The 20,377-nt window shown below is 67.5% G+C and overlaps 2 protein-coding genes across 13 annotated transcripts in view; one reads left to right on the forward strand and one right to left on the reverse strand.

Moving 5' to 3' along the window:
• The window catches only part of TNRC18 (trinucleotide repeat containing 18), a gene marked incomplete at its 3' end in the record, with an annotated part of 75,941 nt that extends 72,915 nt beyond the window's left edge, over window positions 1-3,026 (forward strand). For all 6 annotated transcript variants that reach the window (XM_079770799.1, XM_079770794.1, XM_079770796.1 and 3 more), the window contains 3 exons: window positions 525-761; window positions 1,080-1,154; window positions 1,611-3,026. In XM_079770799.1, the coding sequence (XP_079626925.1) occupies window positions 525-761; window positions 1,080-1,154; window positions 1,611-1,817 (519 nt within the window). The remainder of the gene's footprint in view (window positions 1-524; window positions 762-1,079; window positions 1,155-1,610) is intronic.
• A 3,476-nt stretch (window positions 3,027-6,502) lies between these two features.
• Window positions 6,503-18,855, reverse strand: SLC29A4 (solute carrier family 29 member 4). 7 transcript variants are annotated; one of them, XM_079770341.1, is made up of 12 exons: window positions 18,793-18,855; window positions 16,476-16,528; window positions 15,243-15,419; window positions 14,595-14,720; window positions 14,278-14,391; window positions 13,614-13,742; window positions 12,375-12,444; window positions 10,333-10,499; window positions 9,588-9,729; window positions 9,318-9,505; window positions 8,493-8,733; window positions 6,503-7,502 (listed from the first exon to the last, which is right to left on the reverse strand). In XM_079770341.1, exons 3-12 carry the CDS (start codon window positions 15,406-15,408, stop codon window positions 6,956-6,958), a joined length of 1,890 nt encoding a protein of 629 aa, XP_079626467.1. In that variant the 5' UTR covers window positions 15,409-15,419; window positions 16,476-16,528; window positions 18,793-18,855; the 3' UTR covers window positions 6,503-6,955. The 7 variants fall into 7 exon arrangements, with proteins under 7 accessions (XP_079626467.1, XP_079626465.1, XP_079626468.1 ...); XM_079770339.1 differs by having other exon boundaries at window positions 10,255-10,499; window positions 18,793-18,854; XM_079770344.1 differs by having other exon boundaries at window positions 7,216-7,502; window positions 12,375-12,449.
• Between the last annotated feature and the right edge of the window lie 1,522 nt (window positions 18,856-20,377).

Raw genomic sequence — 20,377 nt, forward strand, 5'->3', positions numbered from 1 at the left:
ACTCAGCCCTGGGGTGCTCTGTGGGCCCCTGAGACAGCCCTGTGGTGCTCTGTGGGCCCCTGAGACTCAGCCCTGGGGTGCTCTGTGGGCCCCTGAGACTCAGCCCTGGGGTGCTCTGTGGGCCCCTGAGACTCAGCCCTGGGGTGCTCTGTGGGCCCCGCCTGAGGCAGCCACAGGGGCTGAGTGATGTGCTGTCAGGTGCCCAGCCACGAGCCCCCGCATCTCCCTACACCTCGCTGTTCTGTCTGGAAATGGGGGGTCAGTGCAGGCTGGGCCCACAGCGGGCGTGGAGTCTGCGGGCCTCGAGGCACCTTTGCCAACGCGGCTCTGGAACGGGGGCCGCCAGCCCCTCGGCGCAGGACGCTGAGTTTAAATAGGTCCCGGTTGGAGGGGTGAGGGGCGTCCCCCATCAGGGCCATCGGGGGCTGGCTTCCCTTCCCCCTCCCAGGCCCCGAGTTTGGGGAGGGGCTGAGGCGGCAGGGCGGGCGCGGCCGGGCCACGCTGACCACCGCCCGTGCCCGCAGCGCCGCGGCATGAAGGGCAAGGCCCGCAAGCTCTTCTACAAGGCGATCGTGCGCGGCAAGGAGACCATCCGCATCGGGGACTGCGCCGTGTTCCTGTCGGCCGGCCGCCCCAACCTGCCCTACATCGGCCGCATCCAGAGCATGTGGGAGTCCTGGGGCAGCAACATGGTGGTCCGCGTCAAGTGGTTCTACCACCCCGAGGAGACCAGCCCCGGCAGGCGCCTGCACGAGGGCCAGGTGGGCGCAGCGGGGCGGCAGCCCGGGGGTGGGGGTCGGTGACGGGGGGGGGGCGGGGGGGCAGCCCGGGGGGGTCGGTGACGGGGGGCAGCCGGGGGGGTCGGTGACGGGGGGGGGCGCAGCCCGGGGGTGGGGTCGGTGACGGGGGGCGGGGGGGCAGCCGGGGGGGGTCGGTGACGGGGGGGGGGCAGGGGGGCAGCCCGGGGGGGTCGGTGACGGGGGGCGGGGGGGCAGCCGGGGGGGGTCGGTGACAGGGGGGGCAGCCCGGGGGGGGGGGTCGGTGGGGTCCGGCTCACACTGCCCGCTTCTGCCATGCAGCACTGGGACCCGAAGTCCGGCCGCAGCCTCCCGGCCGCGCTGCGGGCCTCCAGCCAGAGGAAGGACTTCATGGAGGTAGGAGGGCGCGGGGCGGCGGGGGGGGGGGAGCATCTCCTCAGACCCTCGCCCCGGCCAGGGCGGCCCCAGTGCCATCAGCCCCAGCGGCTGTGTCCTGGTCTGTCTGCCACTTGGTGTCAGGTCTGTGTCTCATGGTGTCTCCCCATCCTGTCTGTCGGTCCGTCTTTCCGTCTCTCAGTCTCTGTCGGTCTGTCTCCGTCTCTCAGTCTCTGTCGGTCTGTCTCTCCGTCTCTCAGTCTGTCTGCCTTTGGATCGCTTGTGTTCTCTGTGTTCCTTGTTTGTCTCTGTCTCCCAGTCTCGTGTCTGTGTCTCCCTCAGTCTCTGTCAGGCTCTGGGTCCCTCTTAGTCCTGCCCTCCCTTGTCCGCGGTCCCTCTCGGGGTCTCCGTCTCGGGGTCTCTGCCCCGCGCGCCCGGGTCGCGGACGGGGTCGCCCTGACGCCCCCCGCCCCGCAGCGCGCCCTGTACCAGTCCTCCCACGTGGACGAGAACGACGTGCAGACCGTGTCGCACAAGTGCCTGGTCGTGGGCCTGGAGCAGTACGAGCAGATGCTCAAGACCAAGAAGCACCAGGACAGCGAGGGCCTGTACTACCTGGCGGGCACCTACGAGCCCACCACCGGCATGATCTTCTCCACGGACGGCGTGCCCGTGCTCTGCTGAGCGCCGCGGCCGCGCCGCTGCCAGGCGGGCCGTGCGTGGTGTACGTGCGAGTGTGCCATGGACACGTATGCATGCATGTGTGCGCACTCCTGTGCACACGTCTCCAGCCCCCTCTCCAAACCCCTCGGTGCCTCCCAAGAGGGGGCCCCTCTCCGCGATCAGGATGGGCTCTGCCCAGCCCCAGGCCTCGCCGCCGTCACTGGGCAGCACTTGGCCGGCCGGGCCTGGGACCCCGCGTGCCCGCGGACTGGCGGAGGGCGCTCTGCGGAGCCACCGGACACGCGCCCTGCGGTTCCTGCCGCTGTGGGCCCTCCCGAGGCTCCCAGTCCCGGCCCCGCAACATGGAGCCCCCCTCAGCCTCCCTCCGTGGGCCGGGTAGCCCGACGCCCACCAGCCTCACCGACCAGGCCAGGCCTGCGCCGGGCACCTGCCAGGGACCCGGCCCCGACCCTCTCAGGATGCCCTGGACTTGGGGACAGAGCCAGGTGAGGGCGCCCGAGCATTGGCCAAGCGCCAGGCGGAGGGGGCTGCGTGCCCTGAGACCCCGGCCAGGGCCCACCCGCCTGGTACAGACCCTCACACTACAGACAACCCCATGGTGCTGAAACCCTGGCGGCCAGCCCGAGGGAGGCGGCAGTTCTTACCTGTACAGTTTTATTGTACCGAGACGCTCCCCTGTATGATACACCTTTAAATGGAGTCCACTTTTTAATTATATATAAAGATAAATATATATAAATATATATAAATATAAACTTTTTAAAACTGTGAAAAATAGCTATGAAATTATAAAAAAAAAAGCGAACACATTCTGACGTGCAGAATATTATTTTTTATTTCCTGTTAGATTGTGAGTGTCTAGCACCCAGCTTCACGGGCCCCCCTTGTCCCAAGCACACCCCACCCCTGCCCACCCCGCCCCGGCCCAGGTGTACTGTACGCGCCCCCACAGGGAGGAGGTGGAGAGAGCAGAGGCCGCGGGGGGCCGGCGCCCCCAGGTCGGCCTGGAAAGCACTTAGCAGCCCCGTCCCCTGGGAGGCGGCGGCTGTCCAGACAATCGAAGGGAAAGAAAAGCCAGACGTCGGTTTATCTTTTGGGGGAATTGTTGTTTAATTTGTTTAGTTTCTTTTGGAATTTTGTTTGTTGGCGAATTCTGTGTGATCTTTTTCATAAAAAGCAAAAAAGAAAAGAAAAAGCTGTAATTGGAAAGCACGTTGTCTGGATGGTTCCTTTCGGGGGCTGGCGGGCTCCGCGGGGGTGGGGCGCTGGGGGGGCGGGCGGCGCTGGCCTTCGGGGCACAGGAGGGGGTGTCCGCTGGCCCCATCTCCATCGGAGCTGATGGAAAGGAAAGTGTCAGCTGCACAGCCATTTCCCACAGGCGTTCAGCATCTCCTGTTCCGTCCATCGGGGCAGGAAGCTCTCACCGCCAGTGCGGGGCGGGGCCTGCATTTTCCTTTTCTTTATTTTTTTTAAAATATATTTTTAATGATTTCAGAGAGGACGAGGGAGAGAGAGAGAGAGAGAGACAAACATCAGTGATGAGAGAATCATTGATCAGCTGCCTCCTGCACACCCGAAACTGGGGATCCAGCCCAAAACCCGAGCATGTGCCCTGACTGGAATGGGACCAGGAGCCTGCAGCCCGAGGGCAATCTCTATCCACTGAGCAACACGGGCCAGGGCTCATTTCTCTTTACTGATATTTGAAACAGAGCTCCCAGCCGGGATCACAACGGAACACGATGCTCGGGTCTGATTGGCCCTGAGCTCTGCGGGGGCGGGGGAGGGGGTCCCCTGCAGGGTCAGGGCAGGCTTGGCCCTGGTCCTGGCACTGCCACCCTCCTCTCCCTGAGGTCAGGGCCCAGCCGGACCCGAAGAGTTCCTGCCTGACAACCAGCACACAGAACGATGGCGCTGAACCTCGCTGCCCCACAGCCACGAGCACAGGGAACAGGAGGCGATTAGAGGTTAAATGATGGAGACAGGGACCGGCCCTAAACAAGGCCCCAATAGGAAAAGCATAAACCTATCCCTAACCCTATCCCAAACCCTAACCCTAACCCTAACCCTAACCCTCGCTGCCCCACAGCCACGAGCACAGGGAACAGGAGGCGATTAGAGGTTAAATGATGGAGACAGGGACCGGCCCTAAACAAGGCCCCAATAGGAAAAGCATAAACCTATCCCTAACCCTATCCCAAACCCTAACCCTAACCCTAACCCTAACCCTATCCCTAACCCTGTCCCTAACCCTGTCACTAACCATAACCCTGTCCCTGACTCTCACCCTAACCCTAACCCTATACCTGACCCTCACCCTAACCCTAACCCTAACCCTATCCCTAACCCTAACCCTAACCCTAACCCTATCCCTAACCCTAACCCTCTCCCTAACCCTAACCCTATCCATAACCCTATCCTTAACCCTAACCCTATCCCTAAACCTAACCCTAGTGCATAGCCATGACCATGACCATAACCCCTAACCCTATCCATAAACCAAATCCTAAACCTAACTCTAAACTTATCCCTAAACCCAACACTATCCTAATCCCTAACCATAACCCTATTCCTAACCCTATCCCTATCCCTGACCCTCACCCTAAAGCTAACCCTATCTTTATCCCTAACCCTATCCCTAACCCTATCCCTGACCCTCACCCTAACCCTATCTTTATCCCTAACCCTATCCCTAACCCTAAACCTATCCCTATCCCTAACCCTAACCCTAACCTTAACCCTATCCCTAACCCTATCCCTAACCCTAACCCTAACCCTATCGCTATCCCTAACCCTATCCCTATCCCTAACCCTAACCCTAACCCTAACCCTATCGCTATCCCTAACCCTATCCCTAACCCTAACCCTATCCCTATCCCTAACCCTAACCCTAACCCTAACCCTATCGCTATCCCTAACCCTATCCCTATCCCTAACCCTAACCCTAACCCTAACCCTAACCCTATCCCTATCCCTATCCCTAACCCTAACCCTATCCCTAACCCTATCCCTAACCCTAACCCTAACCCTAACCCTAACCCTATCCCTATCCCTAACCCTAACCCTAACCCTATCCCTAACCCTAACCCTAACCCTAACCCTATCGCTATCCCTAACCCTAACCCTAACCCTAACCCTATCCCTATCCCTATTCCCTCACCCTATCCCTGATCCTAACCCTATCCCTGGTGACCGTAACCTTGACCCTGACCCTGACCCTGGTCCAGACAACCTTTCGGGAAGGAAGAGCCAGCCTCCGTGCTGTCTCTGGGGAACCACTGTCCGACGTTCTCTGTCGTTTCTGGGGGAATGCTGTTCGCTGGCGAATTCTGCGGGAACGTTTCATGGGGAAGAAAAGCTGAGGTTGGGCAGCGCCGCCCGGACGGCCCTTCAGGGGCCTGCGGCTCCGCGAGGTTCGGGGCAGGAGCTGGGGGTCCCCTGCGCGTGGCCCTCGACATGGGAGTTAATTTAAATGAGAGGGGAGCTCGTGGCTGCACAGCCACGTCCCCGCAGGTGAACAGGTGACCAGCCGGCGTGGCTAGCGCCCCGGACGCCCATCAGCGCCGAGGTTCTGGGCCAGTGCAGGCGGGCGGGCGTGTGTGTGTGTGTGCTGTGTGTGTGCTGTGTGTGGTATGGTGTGTGTGTGGGTGTGGTGTGTGTGTGGGTGTGGTATATGTGTGTGGGGGCGGTGTGGTGTGTGTGTGGGTGTGTGATGTGTGTGTGGTATGTGTGTGTGGTGTGTGTATGTGTGTGATTGTGGTGTGTGGTGTGTGTATGTGTGTGTGTGGTATGTGTGTGATGTCTGTGTGTATGTGTGTATATGTGTGTGTGAGTGTGTGTGTGATGTGTGTGTGTGATGTCTGTGTGTGTGTATGTGTGTGTGTGTGGGTATGTGTGTTTGTGTGGTGTGTGTGTGATGTGTGTGTGTGTATATGTGTGTGTGTGATGTCTGTGTGTGTGTGATGTGTGTATATATGTGTGTGTGTGTGGTATGTGTGTGTGTGGTGTATGTGTGGTGTGTGGTATGTGTGTGTGTGTGAGTGTGTGTGAGTGTGTGTGTGTGTGTGTGTGTGTGTGTGTGGCCAGCAGCTCCTTTCTCTCTTCCCATTGGAGACCGTGCGCTCCCAGCCCGCTCCCCCGGCAGACCGGGGGTGGGGGTGGGGGGGTGGGGTTGGGAGGGTCGGAATGGCCCTGAGCCCGCAGATGGGGGGGAGCCCCTGCCCCAGGGCTGGGAAGCTGCTCCATCAGTCACGGTGGTCCGGCCCTCCGGCACCCAAAGACGCGGGAGCAGCGGTGCGCCGGCGCCCCCTGGCGGCCCCTGCCCGCCCCGCCCCGCCCGGTCTCAGCCCACGTGGTTGCCCCCCAGCCTCCTCCCCACTTCTCCTTCGGGGGGACCCACACGCAGGAGTGCCCAGCCCCGCTCCTGGGAGAAACAGCACCGGGCAGAGCGGGAGGTGGTTCCGTCACACAGATCACTGGTCCCGGCTCGAAGTCTACGGGGCGGGGCGGGGGCAGCTGCCTCCTTGTCTCCCTGCTCCTGCACGGGGTGGGGGTGGGGGTGGGATGTGGCCTTTCCCTGACCTGGGGGCCTCCATCCCCTCCCTCACACCTGTCCAGGCCGCCAGGTGTGGAGACCCCACTCGACCCCGCCACCGCCCGGAACTTCCGGCTTGGGTGCAGGCTTGGGTGCAGGCCCCAGGTGGGAAGACTGGGTCCCAGCTCTGCAGTGGCCTCGTCCCGCCCGGACCCGCCCGCAGCCCCATGGGCACAGACGCCTCTCAGACACAGGGCAGGCTCTCTGCTTCATCGTTTAATGGCCAGTGCGGTACAGCGAGTGACAGACGGGGTGGGACACAGTGTGGGGGGTGTGGAGGGCGGGCGGACCCCCGGAGTCCCCTTAACTCGTACTGAGCCACCTGCAGCCCCAGAGGAGAGACCCTCCTGGGGGAGACTCTACCTGCCAGGGACTCGGCCCCTCCTGGGCTTTGCTGGAGGGGGGTCCAGGCTTAGGGCTGGAGGCGACTTCAGCCAGGGGTGGGCCCCCACTCAGACGGAGGCGCAGGTCCTGTGGCATCAGGTGGGGCCCGGGTGAGGGAGGGGTCCGGGTGTCCAGGCCGGCACAGACCGTGGTCTGACACTCAGACCCGGGGCTCCCGTTCCTCCCGGCAAACCCGGGGCCCGGGGAAGCCAGGGCTAAGGCTGGGGCGGAGGGCCCGGTGAGGGGCTGGCTCGGGGGCGGTGACGCTGTGATTGGGGCGACGGAAGGGGGCCCTCAGAGCTGACCTGGGGGTGGGGTCGCGGGAGGGACACTGGCTGGTGACGGCTCTCCCAGCGGGACGGCTGAGACTCAGCACGGACGCAGCCGAGGGCGGGGCGCGGGGCGCAGGGCACAGTGTGGGCGAGTCCGGTCGGTCACGTCGAGGCTCCAAGACCGTGGCGGGACCCGGGGCCGCAGTGACGGGCGGGTGGGCCCGGGAGGTGGCGGCATCGGCACGGAGGAGGCCGGGCCCGCAGGCACGCAGGCGGGCAGGGCGGCCCCGGCTCAGAGGCCGGCGGGGAGGGAGGCGTTGGCGGCGGGGGCCTCGAGGCAGCTGCTGTGGGCGCCCCGGGTGAGGCTGTAGGTGCAGTAGGCCACGGCCGAGCCCAGCGTCAGCCCCGTCATGTAGGACACGGTCATGGTGTTCCCTGCGGACCAGAGCGGACCTGAGCGCCGGGAGCGGCCGCCGGGCGCACCCCCCCAGACCCGATCCCGCCGCCGCCCTCCACCCAGGGCTGGGCCGAGGCCTGGCGCCCGGGGCCGCGGTGACCAGGGCCGCTCCCGGGAGGGCCGTCACACGGGCCGAGGCGTGGAGGCGTCTGTCCAGCTGATCCTGGGTCAGGGCAGCTGGGGATGTGGATGGGCGTCTGGAAGGTGCAGCCGAGCCCAGCCCTGGCCCCGCTCCCACCAAAGCTCCCTCCACCGCAGCCGACGGCCAGGGAGCCTCCTGCCTGGAGCATCGGCCCCAAACTCGAGTCCTTCTGCTCCCCGTCCCTTTCTCCCCCTCCCCCGCCCCCAACCATCAGCCGGGCGGGACCACTGTCCATTCAGAACCCAGCGCTCCTTCCAGGCCCCCCGCCCCCCCCCCCCGCCCCAGGCCCCCTGCTCCCCCCGCCCCAGGCCCCCTGCTCCCCCCGCCCCAGGCCCCCTGCTCCCCCCGCCCCAGGCCCCCTGCTCCTCCCGCCCCAGGCCCCCTGCTCCCCCCGCCCCAGGCCCCCTGCTCCCCCCGCCCCAGGCCCAGCGCCTCTGCCCGGGGCCTCCACGCTCCCCCCTCGCACCGTCACGGGGCTGCCCCTCCTCCTCCAGGCCTTTGCTCAGAGGCCGCCTCCTCAGTGACGTGAGCCCCCCCTCCCCCCCCCGCCACCCGCTGCGCCATCCCCTTTCTCTGCCTCGTTGTCCTTCTCTGTGGTCTGTCTGTCCCCCCTGCCCGTCGGCGCCGGAAGCGCACGATCGAGTTTTGTCAGCACCGTGTCCCCAGCATGCAGGACAGCACCTGGCGCTCAGAGGCCTCACGACGCAGCCGGAGGCCGAACGCGGGAGTGAGTGACGGCAGCCGGTCCCGCACCAGCCAGCTCCTGAGGGTGACGGCCCCGGGTCCCTGCCTGGCAGGCCTGCCGTCGGGCGGCCGGGGGGCCTACCTGCCAGCTCCCGCTGCCGGGGGCCCACCTTGCCGGCGGCCAGGATCATGGGCACGCTGCCGAAGTAGCCGTTGCTGATGCCCATGAGCAGGGAGAAGACGCAGGGCCAGGCGGGGTGGCGCAGGGCGGGCGTGCCGCTCGGGTAGACGCACAGGATGAAGAGCGGGATGAAGACCACGCGCAGGCAGGCGCAGCCCAGCAGGTGCGTGCCCCGCCAGTCCACGGGCAGTGCCGCCAGGATCTGCGGGAGGGAGCGGCGTGTGGGCCCGCACCCCCAGCCCACGCAGCCTCCAGACGCCCTCCCGCCCGGGCAGTCCCGGCTCAGGCCCGCCCGGTCCCCGGAAGCCCCGAGCCCCGTTACGGCACAGTCCCTGCTGGGTGCCCGCACCCATCGGCACACGGCACGGGTCCCAGTCAGTCCCCCGGGGCCCTCGGGCGCAGCTCTGGAACCGACCTGAGAAACGAGGTCACGGAGCCCAGAGGGTCAGGCCCCCCAAATGGCAGGAACGTCAGGATCCTCTCAGAGCACACACTAGGGCTCCTCAGACCTCCCAGCTGAGGCCTCAGGCAAATGGCCCCCCTCTGAGCCCGCATCCCCCATTCATGAGGCCACGGAGGCCGGCCCGGCCCTGACCCGCCCACCCTCGCAGCACACCCGCTCCGGCTCCCCGGGCCGTGCCCTCCGGGCCCCCTGGTCAGGGAGCGGCAGCCAGGAGAGCACAGGGGACCCAGGGCAGGTCTGGGGCCCACAGGGCTCTGGGCTCCCACCTGCACAGGCCCCCCCATCCCCACGGCCTTTGACCCATGACCCCCCGGGTGGCGCACCTTGCCCACGAAGTCCGAGAGGTTGAACACGGCCATGACGAGGATGGGCAGCCACTCGCCCAGCACGCAGTGGCGGATCTCGGACTCGAGTCCGGGGAACAGGCACAGCGTGATGAAGTAGGTCACGGCGATGGACAGCATGTCGGCCCAGATGGCGCGGGCCACCACGTACCGGTGCAGCAGCAGGGCTGTGGGGGCGGGCTCGGTCAGCACCCTCCCCCCCACCCCCCCCCGGGCGCCACCCGCAGGAGCTGCTGCCCGGCCACCCACCGCGGAAGGAGGGCCAGCCCCGCTCCACGCGCGCCCGCGGCACGTCGAAGCGCGTGTAGGCTCCCCGCTCGCCGGCCGTCGCCTCGTGGGCCGGGCTGTCCTTCGGGGACCCGCTGTTGGCCAGCGCCGGGCCTTGGTTCTCCTGGAGGACGGGGTGTGACAGGGTTTGGGGGGGCCTGCTGCTCTTCCTTCCCCAGCACGGAGCTCCTCCCGCCTGAGCCTGGCCCCTGGCCCTTCACACCTCGCTCCCCTGCACACAGGCGGGGTCTCGGCCCTGGGCCTCCTCAGGAACCCCCAGACCAGGAAGCGGCCCCCGGCGCGGGTCTGGTCTCAGCACGCCACCCCCTGCCCGTCTTGGGGTCTCTGGGATCCAAGGGGTTCAGTGTCCCGGGCTCACTGCCGTGTCCTGGCCGAGGGGGGGACCCGCTGGGTCAGCGTTGTGCCAACGTCCTGCTCCCCCCCACCCGCCCGCCAGGTGGCGGCCTCCTGAGCCGCATCCCGCATCCCGCATCCCGCAGGCGCCGCCCCGGACGCCGGGCCTCGGCCACAGACACGCAGAGCTGCGAGGACGAGCCCTTGGTCCACACGAGACAGGAGGCCCCGGGGGGAGCCTGGGCCTCGGCCGCCGGGGGGGGGGGGGCCGTGCGTGGCGCGGGCGGGGACTCACGAAGCAGACGTCCCCGGCGGCCACGTCGTGGTGCACGCGGTAGCCCCCGGGGCCCGCGGGGCCGTCGCGGGGCCGCACCGTGTGGTGGCGCACGAAGCGGCTGCGCCGGACCAGCAGGTGCAGCAGGAAGCAGAGCAGCTCGAGGCCGGCGGAGACCAGGAAGAAGGTGAGCGTGCTGGCCCGCTCGCCCCGCAGCAGCAGCCTGGTGACGATGCGGCTCAGGGACACCATGACGCCCGCGGTGCCTGCGGAGGGCGGCTCCCTCAGCCCCTGCACACCCAGCCCCTCCCGACACCGCGGCTCACGCCCCGGGGCACTTCCCACGTGCCTGCTGGGCACACAGCGGGGACGCAGGGGCCCTGCCTTGCTGGGACGCAGTGGAGAGAGGATGCAAACAGCCGCGGGGGTGGTGGCGGGGCAGGTGGCGGGGCAGCAGGGACCAGGGCGGGGCGGGCAGGCTCCTGTGTGCGGAGCGAGAGGGAGCAGCTGCCTGTGTGGCCCGGCCTGGCCCGCAGGGAGGAGGGAGGCGCTCTGGAGCCGCCCTGAGGCTGGGAGACGGCGGGCGGCCTGGGAAACGTCTGAGAAGCAAGGGGGTGCCGGGCGCGGTGGCTCGTGGGCCGCTGCTCCGCGGAGAGCCGTGCTGAGGAGCGGCGCCCTTGTGGTACAGGAGAGCTACCCTCACACACACACGTGCACTGACACACATGCACACACAGAGACACGCACACACATGCACGCAGACACGCACACAGACGCATGCACACAGACACATGCACGCACATGCGCACACACAGAAACACACACACACAGACACATGCACACAAATACACAGACACACACACAGAAACGCACACAGACGCACACACAAAGACACACGCACACACAGACACAAGCACACAAATACACAGAGACACACACAGAAACGCACACAGATGCACACACAGACGCACAAAGACACACGCACACACAGACACAAGCACAGACACGCACACATGCAGACACACGCACACACAGACACAAGCACACAAATACACAGAGACACACAGAAACGCACACAGATGCACACACAGACGCACAAAGACACACGCACACACAGACACAAGCACAGACACGCACACATGCAGACACACGCACACAGACACACGCACACAGAGACACAAGCACACAAATACACAGAGACACACAGAAACGCACACAGATGCACACACAGACGCACAAAGACACACGCACACACAGACACAAGCACAGACACGCACACATGCAGACACACGCACACACGCACACACAGACACAAGCACACAAATACACAGAGACACACACACAGAAACGCACACAGACGCACACATAGACGCACAAAGACACACACGCACACACAGACACGCACACATGCAGACACACACAGACACATGCACACACAGACACATGCACACAAATACACAGAGACACACAGAAACGCACACAGACACACAAAGACACACACACAGACACAAGCACACAAATACACAGAGACACACACAGAAACGCACACAGACGCACAAGGACACACACGCACACACAGACACAAGCACAGACACGCACACATGCAGACACACGCACACATGCAGACACACGCACACAGACACACGCACACACAGACACAAGCACACAAATACACAGAGACACACACAGAAACGCACACAGATGCACACACAGACGCACAAAGACACACACGCACAGACACAAGCACAGACACGCACGCAGACATACACACATGCAGACACACATGCACGTAGACACACACGCACACAGACACACACACACATGCACACACACACATGCACACACACACACACATGCACACACACGCGCGCATGCCGACACAAAGCGCACACCACACACAGGCGTAGGCGCTCCCAGACCCAGGCCCACGCTCGGAGGCACAGCTGCCCAGGGACACGGCTTCCCTAGCAGGGCAGGCCCAGAGCCAGTGTGTCCCTGGGAGGAGCCTCAGAGGCCAGGAAGCCTGGGGCCCGCCCGCCCTCCCCCCGGGGCCCGCCCCCTTCCCCTCCCCCCTCCCCCCTCCCCCCTCCCCCGGGGCCTGCCCCCCTCCCCCCCCCTCCCCCGGGGCTGCCCATACTCACTCTCTCCGGTCATCACGCCCTGGGTGTACCTCTTGGGCAGCATCCCCGTGTACCCGTAGAAGCTGGATTGCTGCACTTGAGAGAGAGAGGAGCGGCCGTGACCCACCGGCACTGCCAGCGCGGACACACGCCATGTGTGGGAACACGGTGGGCGCGGGCGCGGGCACAGGACACCGTCGGCACCACGGGGGCGGAGAGGCGGGGCCCAGCGTCCTGCCTCCCTCGCACCTGCCGCGGGGCAGCGGGCGCCCTGACCCGTCTGCCCGGTGAAATGACACGCGTCACTCTGCAAGAGGCAGAGAAAAGCCCGGACGCCCGGTCTCTCGGCCCCGCCGCGGTGACGGGCCCACGTTACAGCTGGGGCCTGCGTGGCTGGGACACAGCTCCTTCCACGTGTGGAAGGTGGAGCAAGAGCCAGAGATAAGTCTGATTTTTAAGCTGCTGAGCTTCCTGGCTCACTTGTCACGGCAGCGTAACCTCTCTCATCCTCACCAACAGGCACAGGAGGGGAGCGGGGCGGGCTGAGGGCCGCCGTCAGCAAGTCCCCGCCCACTCAGCCCTGAGCAGGCGGGGCTGCCCCTCCCTACCCGCACTGGGTTTGTGTGTGTGTTTTTTTTTTTTGTAAATTCAGTTTAATTGAAATGAGAAGAAACAGATTGACCCAATGTAGCTTGCAGTGTCTCTAAACATAATTAATTCTGGAGTTTCTCAAAACCATCTGAGGGTTGCTTGCGGGCTCAGCACTTGTTTTTTAACACAGACCTGAGTGCCCGGCCTGGGTAAGGACATTAGCTCAAGCAGCCTTGGTCTGCCCAGCCGATGCGGTTGAGCATCGACGTATGAACCAGGAGGTCACGGTTCGATTCCCGATCAGGGCACAGGCCCAGGGTGCGGGCTTGATCCCCAATGTGGTGTGTGCAGGAGGCAGCCAATCAGTGATTCTCTGTCATCACTGATGTTTCTATCTCCCTCTCCCTCTCCCTCTCCCTTGCTCTCTGAAATCAATAATAATAATAAACATATTTTTTAAAAAGCAGCCTTGGTTTCATTCACACCAATGGCTCCCGGGCGGAGGCGCCCTTAGCCCTGGGCCTCGAAGCTGGGCGTTGCCACGAGAGGAGGGAAAGGGAGGGACCGAGCCTCCCACCTCCACACCAAGGGGGCTGGGGTGGGATGGGCCGGTGGACACTGAGGGGCTCAGGGCCCCCCCCCGTCCCTTCTCCCTCCCCCGGCCCCTACCTGTGCAGCCAAAGGCCACGGTGCCCACCGCGGCCAGGTTGACGGCATAGGCCTGGTCCCGGGAGAAGAGCTGCAGCCACACGTCGCAGACGCTGATGAAGAGGAGGGGGCCCAAGGCCAGAAGGTAGCCTGCGGGGAGGCGGGAGCGGTCAGGGCAGTGGGCGCGGGCTCCACTCGCCCAGCTCCTGTCTGCCAGGTCCAGGTGCCCTCGCTCTGCCATCGCCCTTCACACCCGGTTGCTGGGACGCCCTGGGGTCTGAGAGGGGCGCCGGAAGCTTCCTGGAGGAGGTGCTGGCCCAGGAAGCTGGTGTCCGCGTAGAGGAGTGGGGAAGGGAGCGGATAGGCCGCGGGGAGAGCTGGGCCCTGGGACGACATGGGGCCCACAAACCTCCCGGGGGCAGACAACACGCTGGCGTGCGGCCCACCCACCACGGGCCTGACCTCCTTTCCCAGTGAGTCCTGCACCCTCCCTAGGAGGGCCCGTGGTCAGGCCGGAGTGAGGGGCCGAGTGAGGGGCTGGGTGTGAGGGCCCGTGGTGCAGGCCCGGGAGTGAGGGGCCGGGAGTGAGGGGCCAGGAAGCGGGGTGAGTGAGGGGCCGGGCAGAGGGGTGAGTGAGGGGCCGGGCGCGGGGCGGGGCCTGGGGGCGGGACGAGCGGAGGCGCACCGGCCGTGATCCTCGTGTGCAGGCTCAGCCGCTCCACCAGCGCGTTGTTGAGCAGCACGGCCACGAGGGCCACCAGGATGTAGGTGAGGCTCATGTCGAACACGATCGAGGTCCCTGCGGGGGGTGGGGGGGGCAGCAGCAGTGCTCAGGGGACCGTCCCCCCAATCCCCACCCACCAGGCGCCGCCTCCTCACGAGGACGGCCCCGAGGGCGCGTGGCGACCTCGGTCACTCAGCAGCTCACGGCTGAGCCAGGATTCCCACGCGGCGCCCTCTGCGGGGTCGGGGGGACGGTGCGTGGCGGGGGGGGGGGCCCACCTGGGAACTTGTGGTGCAGGTAGTCCACGTCAGTGATGAAGCTGTTGTAGGGCAGCAGGAAGCCCACGCCCGCCAGCAGCATGGCGAAGTAGATGGCGTGGTAGCGGTCCTCGGGCGCCGGCCCCTCTGGCGGGACGGAGACGGCAGGTGAGCGCCACAGGCCCCACGAGCCCGCCCGCCGCCCGCTCTGCACGGCTGGCTCCGGCCTGCGTCCCCGGGGCTCAGAGAGGCCGAGGCGGGCGGCCCAGGTCCGCGGCCGGGCCAGAACCAGGCTGTGCCCCGCCGGGCTTCCCCGCGGCCGCCCTCTCCGCGGAGGGAGGCACTTGCCTTGGCCCGGAGTGAGGGGCTGTGACCTGAGCAGATGTGACCAGGCGGCCCGTGTCACCCGATGGCAGTGTACGTTGGGTCCGCGCATGCGTGGCCATGCGCCTCCCACCTGGACCGGGGTCACGAAAGCCCCTCCAGAGGGGCCCCCTCAGCCCGGAGAGGCGGCCGGAGGTGAAGGGGACCCTGGCCTGTTGTTACGGCCGCACCCCTCTCTGCCCGACACACGCGGCCCCGCGCTCAGCGGCGCCCACGCTGCCCCCGAGGGCTCGCTGGGCCACCCCGCTCTGGGCCAGCACAGACCTCGCCCGCACCCTCACTCACCAGAGTCCGTGAGAATCGGGGCGCCCCCGGCCGCTCCGTCCCGGCCCCGAGCTGCCCCTGCGGCCGCCTCCTCCTCCAGCGGGCAGCTGTCGAAGCTGAAGCTCGTCACCACGCTCCTGCCCGCCGTGCCCGGCTCCTTAAGGCGCTGGCTGCCCACGGAGCCCATGGCGGCCCGGGCTGCGGAGAGAGGGGGGCTGAGGGGCCCGGAGGGGCGGCCCTGCTGCTGCCCGGTCACCACGCCCGCACCCCGCCGTCCTCGCTGCTCACCACCCGCTGAGCCCTCCGCCACGTGCTGCCTCGGGACTGCCGGGAGGCGGGCACAGGGGGCCTGCACGGGGTGGCGAGGCGGGCACGGCGAGGCCTGCACGGGGTGGCGAGGCGGGCACGGCGAGGCCTGCACGGGGTGGCGAGCTGGGCATGGCGGAGGCCTGCACGGGGTGGTGAGGTGGGCACGGCGAGGCCTGCACGGGGTGGCGAGCTGGGCACGGCGGAGGCCTGCACGGGGTGGTGAGGTGGGCACGGTCAGGCCTGCACGGGGTGGTGAGGTGGGCACGGCGGAGGCCTGCAGGGGGTGGTGAGGTGGGCACGGTGAGGCCTGCACGGGGTGGTGAGGTGGGCACGGCGGAGGCCTGCAGGGGGTGGTGAGGTGGGCACGGTGAGGCCTGCACGGGGTGGTGAGGTGGGCACGGCGGAGGCCTGCAGGGGGTGGTGAGGTGGGCACGGTGAGGCCTGCAGGGGGTGGTGAGGTGGGCACGGTGAGGCCTGCACGGGGTGGTGAGGTGGGCACGGCGGAGGCCTGCAGGGGGTGGCACGGTGGCACGAGGGAAATAGATGGAGGGGGAAGCATTTGGAGGTTTGATGCCCGGGCTGGGCGAGCAGCCAGAACAGACGACACCACTGAGCGCAGGGGCCGCCAGGGCCCTCGGGGAGGAGGGGCCGCCATCACTCATCTCGCAGCGAGGAGCGTGAGCATTGGGGTGACGCCCCACCCCGCCAGCCGGTCTCACAGGCGGTAGCCGGGAGCCCCGAGGCAAACCCAGGCCCGTGGGCACGGAGCCCTCACGGCCGCCCAGGGGCCGACCCCGTCACCGGCAGCAAGTCCTTCCTCTGGCCTCGCCCTCAGAAAGGAGCTGATGATCCGCGAGGGAGAGACCCCGGGCACCCCTGCCACCCCCGCAGCCTGGCCCTGCCCACCTGTGTGGGGGTAGTTTGTTAAAGTGTTTATTTACCCACTTGTTTCTCTAACGACCTTATTCGCTTATCGACCGCAAAACGGATTATGCTCACTGGAGAGAGAGAGAGAGAGATCTATGTGAGAGACACATGACCGGCTGCCTCCTGCACGCGCCCTGACTGGGGCCAGGGATGGAACCTGCAATCCAGGTACGTGTCCTTGACCGGGATTTGAACCCGCGACCTTCTGGTGCTCTGGCTGACACTCTAACCACTGAGCCACCGGCCAGGGCACCACTCACTTCCCTTTCTGCCTGCGCGCTTCCTGCAGCTCTCCTGCCTCAGTTTACCCACTCCCTAGCCTCGAGGTTGGTCCTAGGGGTGGGGCAATTCTGCCCCCCGGCTGGCGCTGGCCAGCTGGTGGGCACCACAAGCTGTGAGCAAGGGGAGGGGGCTTCCCCCTCTGGCGGCTAGGAAGCCAGACGCCCCCCACGGGACCCCTTCTCCCTGAGCCCCGCCCGGCAGGGCCTGGGTTCGGAGGACGGGCCTTGGGCAGGGTCTCCCCCTGGAGGCCTCGGTGTCCACCAGCTCCCCCGCAGACGTGAGGGGCTGGGACGGGGCCAGCGGCAGAGCGGCAGCTGCCAGCATGCGTGCTCCAGGATGGAGGCCCAGCCCTGCAGGCCGCCTGCACCCCGACCCAGGGCTGCTCAGCAGAGTCTGGCGACACCCAGCGGACACGCCCGGCCTCCGCGTGAGGCCTCTGCCCGGCTGACAGGCTGTGCCACGGGGAAGGCGATGGCTCAGCATCCAGCCAGGAGGGGCCGTCCTGCCTGGCTCAGGGGGAAGCAGGCAGCCGCCACGCACACGGGGGCCCCGACTCCCCTGCCGTTAACCCATGGCCCTAACATGACATCATGGCCTGGGCAGGGCCCGGCTGCACAGGTGGTGGCAGGGGGTGCACTGAGGAGGCGCCCCCACCTCTCCCGCCACAGGCCTCCAGTCCCCCTCCCAGGTCCTCACGCTCAGAGCCTCAGGGTTCCCCAGCCCCCCCCCCAGCCCCCCTTTAATTAAAATGGAGAGCATGCCCAGGGGCTGAAAGAGGCAAGCCTGGACGGGGCTCTCCTCTGCCCCCCACTCCCCCTGGGACCCCTCCATGCCCGCCAGGGAGCCCTGAGAGGCCACAGGCCACGCCTGGGCCTCAGTTTCCCCACCTCCCAGCTGTGGACGAGGAAGGAGGCGTGTCTCCCGAGCAGGGTGGCTCCAGGGAAGGCGGGCTCAGGGAGGCCCGGCGGCCACCACGGCCAGGCACAGTGGGGCCCAAGGCACCAGCCGGCCCCCACACCCGGCTCCTGCGCACTCGGTGGGAGGGCAGCTGGGGCAGGGCCACGCCCAGGGGCTGTGCCGCTGACCCCCTGGTCCCGTTTCGCTGTGACTGAGCGGACGTTGGCTCTGAGTGTGCCCTGGGCACTGGGAGTGCAGGATGCCCGGACCCCCGGCCAGGCTGACCCCTCAGGGGCGGCTCCACCCCCAGAGCCGTCCCCACGGAGGGGCCAGGGGCCTGGACTGTGGAGAGGCAGCCGGCAGGGCCTCCTGGCCTCGCACCCGTGGCCGCAGCCTGGGCAGCTGGACGCCCGCCCCGTGCCCAGGCCGGCGAGGAGCTCTCTGCTGCTCTTCCCACCGCCCCCCCAAACCTGCCCAAGGAAAGTGGGCTCAGACGCTCTGCTCACCCCTTTCTGGAGCCTCCCAGGGCAGCTGCGCGCACGCCTGCCCGGCGCTGGCTGGAGCTGGAGCCGGAGCCGCCCACCCCCTGGTCCCGGCAGCTGCGGGCTCCCAGCACCGCGCCCCCGCCCCCCGTCTGCCCGGCCCACCAGCAACAAAGTTGGCTCCCAGGCCCCCACCCGCCAAGGGCAGACCCCCCACTGCGAGGTGCCCCCGCCCCCCGGCGCCCAGGCCCCGCCTCTGCCAGCGGCCTTTCCGGGACCGGGGAGGGGGTGCTGGTGGGAAGGGCGAGATGGAGCGGGGCCGGGGAGACCAGGTGGAGGGACCCCGCGCCCGCGCCCGTGCCGCGGAGGAGGCGGCGCCCAGCCCCCCGCAGGGCCGGCCCGGGCCCCGCTCCCAGGTCGGGTCGGCGCTCGCGGCCGGGCCGATGGGGGGAGGGCGGGGGGCTGGCCCGGCCCGGATCCCGGACGCGGCGGGGTGGGAGGCCCCCTTCCCGGGACAGGACGTGGGGTGGGGGGACTCAGGGTCCCCGGGGTCACGTGCCCGCGTCCCGGACTTGGCGGCGGAGTGGGGCCGCGCGCGCCGCAGACAAAGGCTCCGACAGGTCCCCGCATCCCGGCCGCCCCGCCCGCCCGCCGCCTCCGCGGTCACCGCTCACCTCGGCCCGGCCCGGCCTGGGGTCCCCGGCGCGCCCGACCCGTCTGCGCCCGTCGCCCCCGCGCCGGGACCCCTGGGCGCTCGCGCCCCCCGCCCCGCACCCCGCACCCCGCACCCCGCACCCGCCTCGGGCCGGGCGCCGCCGGCGTCCTGCGTGGGTCCCGGTCGGCCGGCCCCCAGGTCGGCGTGCGTGTCGGGGGCGCAGAGGCAGCGGCGAGCACAGCCGGGGGCCCCGCGCTCCGCCCCCCGCGGAGCCCCGCCCGCCCGCCGCCCCATCCCCGCCCCGCCTCCCCATCCCGCGGCTCCGCAGGGCGGGCGGGGCGGAGGCTGAGCGGGTGTAGCGGCGGCGACCCGGTGACCTGGCTGACCCAGCCCGCCCCCCACCCCTAACCCCAGGCCTGGGGCACCCCCGCCTCCCGCCCCAGGTCCGCGGGGAGGAGAGACCGCGCGGGTGGGTGAGGGACAGGCCCCGGACGGGCTCAGTTTGGAAGCCCCTGCGCTGGGGACCCCGGGACCCCGTCAGGTTCAGGGGCTGCGGCGGCCCCGGTGCGCCCCGTCTGCCCGGGCTGAGGCTGTGCATGGGCATCAGCTGAGCCCCCTCTCCACCCAGAGCGTCACCTGGGGGTTCCCGCAGGTGCGTGCCAGGCGCCCTCCCCTCACGCTCCTCCAGACCAGCTCCTCCTCCTGCCTTAGACGCCCGGCATCTCCCGGGAGCCCCCCAGCCCCCCACTCCCAGCCCCAGCGCCTCTGCCTGAGCCCCGGTCAGCACCTGCTCACGGGGCTGTGCCCAGAGCAAAGGCCCGGCCCACGGCGGCCTGGCAGACAGCAGGAGGCCCATGTTTGCGAGTGACGTGGCGGCCGGGGACCCCGCCTGTGTGCGCGGGCGGGGCGTGTCCCCCGCACTCTGGGCCAGGGCGTTACTGGTCTTTAATCCCACCTGAGGGTATTTCCCATTGATTTTCAGAGGGAAAGACAGAAATATCGACGTTGGATTGGTTGCCACCTACCTGCACGTGCCCAGACCAGGGCCCGGGCCAGGGAGGAGCCTGTAACCGAGGTGTGTGCCCTGGATCCGACCCTTCCGGCTATAGACTGACGCTCTATCCACCGAGCCAAACGGGCCAGGGCCACGTCGTTACCCTTAAAGGGCCGCGTCTGATGCTGCTTTGGGCCTGGAGGCTGTGCCGGAGCCATGCCGAGCTGTCCTGGGTGTGGGTAACCATTACTCGCTGTGTGTGACGGCGGCGTTACTTATTTATCTATTTACTTATTTATTATTTACTAGAGGCCCGGTGCACGGATTCGTGCACTGGTGGGGTCCCTCAGCCTGCCTGCACCCTCTCACAATCCGGGACCGCTCAGGGGATGTCGGACTGCCTCGCAGGCTGGCCAGGGATTGGGCCAAAACCGGCAGTCTGACATCCCCTGAGGGATGTGGTCGTGCGCGAAGCGGCAGGTGGCCGGGGAGGAGCCCAAGCCCGGGCCGGCGCCGCACCGCTCCCGCTCATCCCGGCCCCACTGCGCCTGCTGCCACCCGGTAAGCTCGCTGAGCGGCGCTCCTGCTGTCCTGTCGGAGCGCACTGACC

The sequence above is a fragment of the Cnephaeus nilssonii genome, assembly GCF_951640355.1.
Source record: "Cnephaeus nilssonii genome assembly, chromosome: 5".
NCBI classification, from domain to species: domain Eukaryota; kingdom Metazoa; phylum Chordata; class Mammalia; order Chiroptera; family Vespertilionidae; genus Cnephaeus; species Cnephaeus nilssonii.

What these genes read in the sequence shown, in the direction of transcription:
- SLC29A4 (XM_079770339.1), bottom strand. Translation starts at nt 15,408, where the DNA reads ATGGGCTCCGTGGGCAGCCAGCGCCTTAAGGAGCCGGGCACGGCGGGC. An exon ending in CCTGCACCACAAGTTCCCAG is followed by an intron (nt 14,392 to 14,594) that starts GTGGGCCCCCCC and finishes CACCCCCCGCAG; the next exon opens with GGACCTCGATCGTGTTCGAC. An exon ending in GGGCGTGATGACCGGAGAGA is followed by an intron (nt 10,500 to 12,374) that starts GTGAGTATGGGC and finishes CGCCCTCCGCAG; the next exon opens with GCACCGCGGGCGTCATGGTG.